The sequence below is a fragment of the Leptonotus elevatus genome, chromosome 12 (assembly GCF_054856555.1).
Source record: "Leptonotus elevatus isolate MCC_2025b chromosome 12, RoL_Lele_1.0, whole genome shotgun sequence".
NCBI classification, from domain to species: Eukaryota; Metazoa; Chordata; class Actinopteri; order Syngnathiformes; family Syngnathidae; genus Leptonotus; species Leptonotus elevatus.
Window position 1 is genome coordinate 22786505 of NC_141250.1, and position 6079 is coordinate 22792583.

General features: G+C 43.8%; 1 protein-coding gene across 3 annotated transcripts; it reads left to right on the forward strand.

Annotated features, from left to right (window-relative positions):
• Positions 1 to 1804: 1804 nt before the first annotated feature.
• faima (Fas apoptotic inhibitory molecule a) lies at positions 1805 to 5970 on the forward strand. Of its 3 annotated transcripts, none has more exons than XM_086090413.1 (5): positions 1805 to 1916; positions 2416 to 2593; positions 2894 to 3122; positions 4303 to 4352; positions 4965 to 5970. In XM_086090413.1, the coding sequence occupies exons 2-5, from the start codon at positions 2480 to 2482 to the stop codon at positions 5112 to 5114; spliced, it is 543 nt and encodes a 180-aa protein (XP_085946539.1). In that variant the 5' UTR covers positions 1805 to 1916; positions 2416 to 2479; the 3' UTR covers positions 5115 to 5970. The 3 variants fall into 3 exon arrangements, with proteins under 3 accessions (XP_085946539.1, XP_085946538.1, XP_085946537.1); XM_086090412.1 differs by having other exon boundaries at positions 1810 to 1916; positions 2363 to 2593; XM_086090411.1 differs by lacking the exon at positions 1805 to 1916 and having other exon boundaries at positions 2267 to 2593.
• The last annotated feature ends 109 nt before the right edge of the window (positions 5971 to 6079 follow it).

The window sequence follows — 6079 nt, forward strand, 5'->3', positions numbered from 1 at the left end:
ACTGCACATTTCCATGGCTGCTTTCTGCGCGTGTTATTTTAGCCAAGACCGGGAGGCCGCAAAGTACCACAGTCAGCAAACGCGGTTGGGCCGTGATTGAGACTTACTTAAAAGCAGCGGATCGGGTTTTGGGGGGGGGGGGAATCAAAGCCGGTGTAACGCAAGTCGATCCGTGCGTCTCCATTGCACCTTCTCCTGAATGAAGGAGTGGAAAATGAGCCGGCATTGAAATCATAGCACCGTGGGTGAGCGGGGACGACGTCCCGGCAGACTTTTGGACAGACAAACGGGGAAACGCCCTGGAAGAGTCACCAGTCAATTATAGGTTACGTTCATGGACAACGCAGTGTTGGGCCGTGTTGTCGTTCGCAATTCAATTCAATTAAAAAAAATGATGTCATTCTTTAAAAGAAAAAGAAAGGAAAAACTTGGGATAAAAGGGAAAAAAAAGGTCAACACAAAATAAATATATTTTGGCAGTAATTGTGCTTTTATACATAAAAAAAAAAATAATACAAATAGACTGAGAAAATGTGTGAAGCAGGAACAGTTTTCTCGTGCCACCGAGCAGCCACGATAAATAGGCAGGACCTTTCTGTGTTGTGTCCACAAATTTAATCTGCGGCCGTCAAGCGGACAAAGACGAAGGCAAACAGCGTAACTCGGCCCCGTTTTCAAACAAAAGACTTCCCGAAGACAAATAGGCCAGCGTGTGCGCTGGATTTGCTTCCTTCGCACAACACAGACAGTGAGGCCATGCGAGACAATCGGACACATCGCAAGTCCTGGAATGAAATGAGCGAGGGCGAAAACATTCCGAGACGTTCTGTTTACATGCGCTGGCTGACCAAAAACCACAATCTAAGTACACGGTAACGCGTGCCAAGAGCCCGGATGCACTTTGTGAAAATGAACTTATTCATACAAGGGGAGGGAGGGAGAATAAATGATGGGAGGAAGATGGTATGAAGGGAGGGCAGGTAGGATGAAGGGAAAGATTAAGGAAGTGTTGATGGAGGGAAAGAAGGAGGCAAAGAGAAGGATGGAAGGAAAGAAAGAAGGAGCAATAGTGATAGGTAGGAAGGAAAGATGGAAGGAACCAAAAAAAGAAGCTTTCTCTGTGTTCACCTTTCCTGACAAAAATGTTGCCTTCGGTCGCTATGGTAACGAAAGACATGTAAGGCAGACGGCATGCGAGCAGTGGCGCATTTGCATGAGATGGGACCGCCCCCTCAAAACTAAAGATTTCAGTGTGAGGGGAAAACAAATATTGGATTGTTGAGGCCATTTACTGAATGATGTTGTTGTTTATTGCTTTAATTGGGATTTTCTTTTCATTCATTCACTTCACTTTCAATGATTTATGGACAGCGTCCGTTACGAATGTATTTTCTGGGTAAGAAAAGACTAATTAGAGCAAAAAGTAGTCAAGTTGTCCTATTGTAATGCCTACAAGAGGCATCCACTGCTGCCTCTTGCTGGCCGAGGAGGGAGTTGCAACAGTAAATTCAATATTTCAACAAACCTTGTATACAATACTTTACACTTACAGCATACAAAACCGAGCACACTTGCTTATCAATATATTGTTTACAATTGGCTTGATTAGGTGACTAAAACGAGATTTTGCTAAATTTCCTAGCTAGAGAAACGTAAACAAATTAGACGAATATTCAATTTCATTCATATATTTTTTAAATGAGGCTCAAATATAATGATATACTGTACTTAGAGGAATACCTACAATGATATACGCCTTTTTAAACTCAAGAGGGCGTGGCCAAGCGTACACGTAGGCGGGTGTCACGTTGCTATGGTTACATGATAGCATAGCAGTTCGAGCTCACGCTGCATTGTAAAACTATTGTAGAAAGTCGCCCAATACCTGCTCGAGCCCACCCTGCAAGACATTTGAGGTAATTCGTGATAGGGAAAATACCCAATTAAGCCAAACTAGATTTTTAAAAACGGCAAAAAAGCTTTTTCTGAGCATGTACGATGACGTTAGCAAGCGGTGGATAAAAGCTAATAGCGGAGATTACGCGGTGTGACGGCTGCTCATGCAGCACTGTTTCCGTTTCAGTTTTCAAAATAAAATTAACTGATGGGCTGCCTGAAGCGAAAACCAATCGAAAGGCATCTATGTAGTATTAATAATTGTTGCACATTATCTTTTTAATGGACTTGATTTAAATAGAAGATAAATAAAGATGAATGTTATTTTGCGTGACGATTAATAGCTTTTATTTTTAAGGGAAACGGACGACACTGGAAATTCAAGCTACATTGCAAACCAATGTCAAGCACTTGCAGTATTTTTATCCTCGCTGCTCTTCAACGCGCTTTTCTTGAATTATTTCAGACATAATGGCGTCGACATGTCCCGCCGGCGTTAACTCAGCTGTTTGTCGCTAGATGACGCCCAGGGTGCAGTGAAGTCCTCGCCAAGGTTGTGTTGTGGTCGTCGTCTGCAGCGAGCATGTCCGGCGACCTCGCTGCCGTGTGGGAGGTCGCGTTGAGCGACGGCGTGCACAGGATCGCCTTCGAGCACGGCACGACCACCGGCAAGAGGGTCATCTTCGTCGACGGAAAGGTACGTTAGCCCTTTTCTTCGCCTTGCAAAACAGTCCCAGGTCTCTATGTAACATGCTTTCGGCAAATACCGCAAAGATCAAGACTTCTAGCGGGTTTTGAGGGGGCGGTCCGATCTCTGGCCATCCCATGTACTTCCGGGCCAATGGCAAATCAGGCTTTTAGTTGCTTTGACACAACTGTTGCAAATTAATGTGCAGAGTCCAGACTGCATTTTCACTTGTGGTTCAGCAACTGTTCATTTGATGGATGAATCTGGACTACTGTCAATAGTTTGGCGTCTTGAATTTTGCTTTCCTAGGAGGTGCTGAGGCGTGACTGGATGTTCAAACTGGTGGGCAAGGAGACGTTCACCGTGGGCAAACTGGACACCAAAGCCACCATCAACATTGACGCGGTCAGTGGCTTCGCCTACGAGTACACCCTGGAGATCAACGGCAAGAGCCTGAAAAAGTACCTGGAGAACAGGGCCAAGGTGACCAGCACCTGGGTGCTCAACCTGGACGGGATGGATTCCAGGGTGGTCTTGGGTCAGTTCCTACTAATTAGTGTTGTTTCAAAACCGATACTGCTATCGGGCAGAGGCCCCGATACTGCATTAAAACAGTGGTATCGGTATCAGTGAGTACTAACAAGTAACATGCCGATACCATTCATTTCCGACGCTAATATCGGACCTTGGATGCAGCATCTTGTGTCTTGTCCGTGCACGACGTTCACTGATGTGTGACGTGTTCACTGCATGCCGAGCTAAAATATCCGATTGGCCCTTGAATGCTCTGAACCAATGGCAGGACAGCTTTTTCATGTTGAGAGAAGAAAAAAAAACTTACTGCAAACTTACTATTACTACTACAACACACCTGCCGTTTGTTCTTACTTTTCTTTTTTCTTTCTTTTTTTGTGAGCTCAGAGCTTGTTGGTCATCGTGTGGTGGCAGTGAATCGAATTCAACTCACTTCAGAATAAGCAACCGTTTGGCTAATAGTGACCAATTCATTAAAAACGACGCTTGAAGCCGTTAAATGTCACTCCCTGTTTTGGTTTACTGTCATATTAAATATGTAAGAAAGAAGAAGACGTGATGTATTTTCAACAGCTCTGCCTCATGAGAGTCCGTTTAGCTTCATGCTAACATATATGGAAAGCGCCGTTTACATGCTAGCGGTTAGCATTGATACACACGATTTTAGACGCCTTTAAATAATGGACATTTCAACACGAACGGCGGACTAACATATTTAGGCAGATCAGCAAACAATACTCAAAACACATTTTCATTTTCCTCAAGAAAAAAATGGCTAACCTTACAAAATTGGATCGTGTCCATCGCAGCAATAAGGAGAAGATTCTTCTTTGTTTGTGTCCGCATGACACTGCAGTGCCTCCCAGTGGCCAAGGGGGGGCATAGCACATTAAATTGGAGCATTCGATTGTGATACACTAGTGATATTTTTGGTGAATTGTACTCCGATTGAAGTGGCCGTTCCAATCAGACTCAGACAAATTGTTCATGTTGAAAATGTTTATTTCCAGCTGCCTGCCGAGTCAGCACTGAGGGCTAAGCTGCTTTCAAGCGCACGCCATCTTGTTCTCATGCCTAATCCCTGTTAAAGTGGCCCGACTGTCAGGAACGGGACCGACCTATCGTCAAGTCATCGTCAAAGCCCTTTTTCTTGTCTTGTACCGACTGCCTTCCTTGTCTTGCAGAGAAAGACACGATGGATGTTTGGTGCAATGGAAAGAAGATTGAAACTGCAGTAAGTGCCATTGTGCATTTTTTCCACAATTTAAAACGGATGTGATATGCTTTTATCGACATGTCTCCAATGATCAAGAATTATAGAGCACTTTAGACTGTTTTACTGCGTAACGAAAGCGGTATACAATAAGAGTGCAGTTGTGTTTACCATGACTTGGGGGCGAGCTGGGGTGTTGTGACGAGGCAAGCGGGTGGCTACTTGCGGAAGAGCAGTTCAGAATGCAGAGGGAAGAAAAAAACGAGCGCTCGTGAAAAGACAACCAAAGCATTTTCACTGGTGGTGGCAGCACTTCATACATTTATCCATGAGTGTGCTGTATGTGCCGCCCATCAGAAGCTAACGCTGTTAGCCTTTGCTAATTTAAGCATCTGACAAGACTCGACGCGAGCTCTGCTTGCCTTCAAAATCCGTTTTTACTTTATATCCATTCATGCAATTTCTCTTCCTTGCCGTGAAGCTGCCTGCTGACTTCAAACCGTCAGTTCTTTTAATGCTAACCTCACGGAGGGATTCAGTAATCAGGTCCATTTGACGTGAAGCAAGTCAGCAGGCGGAGTTTCCAACCGCCGGCTTATCTTCTCACCTGGCGTCTCGTGTGCCGTCTGAAAGGGCGAGTTTGTGGACGACGGCACAGAAACGCACTTCACCCTCGGCGAGCACAACTGCTGCGTCAAGGCGGTGAGCAGCGGCAAGCGGCGAGACGGACTCATTCACACGCTTCTCGTGGACGGCGCCGAGATAGCCGAATGCACCGAGTGACTTTGTGTCCCAAATTGCTGTAAGTAGTCTCATGGGTATCGTTTGCAAACACTGGCAAAAACTCAATGCTACAGTTTTGTGAATTATTCTTACGTTAATGCCGAAGAGCTGACACTAAAACCTTGCCCCTTTTTTGGTCTTTTTTTATTCCTTCCATCTTCCTCAATCGATTCAAACGTTCCCAGTCTGACATTTCTCAACAGTTCATTGATTGCATTTGAGTTTAGCGTCAGCTCTTCAACATTCACACACCATTTCTACACAAATTGCATTGTCTAGTTTTTATGTAGTTTGTGCCATATTTATTGAATCGTGGCACGTGGACAAAAGATGTCCCCGTGGATATAATGGCAAGATTTAAAAAAAAGAAAGAAACATCAAATGTGGTAGGCAAGTTTCTCACCAAAAGTTTGAAGAAGCCATTCCTGAAAAGACATGGCAGGTCTGCCATTTTGGTTTCAAGATGACTTTTTTTGGGATCATTTTGGCAATTTCTAGGGCTCCTTTAAAGCCAAACTTGTCCCAGAGATTTTTTGTTATTATTGCTACTAATTTTGACAATTAGACAGATAAGGTGTTTTGAGTTTTAACATTTTTACGTCAAGCAGTTCTGTGTTGTTACTTGAATGATACTGAATTTTATTGTATTACAATAGTTCCGGTCTCCACGTTTTAAAGTGCAGATAAGCTATACATGTAGATAGTATGTAAGACAGTCATTTTGGACCAGCGTTATTTTTGTAAATCATTTGCTGTGAAGTAGCTGAGTAGAAATTGGTTTTGTTACGGCAACTGCAATAAATAATGAACGCTGTTTGTTAGAAAAATAATAAAAACGGAAGTACTGTACCCTCAATGGATTCATTTCATTTATTTAAAGACTCTAAATTGTCGACAGTCGTGAATAAGCTGTGACTTGCGACTTGTCCTTGGTGTACCCCACGACCCCAACACACTCAACAATT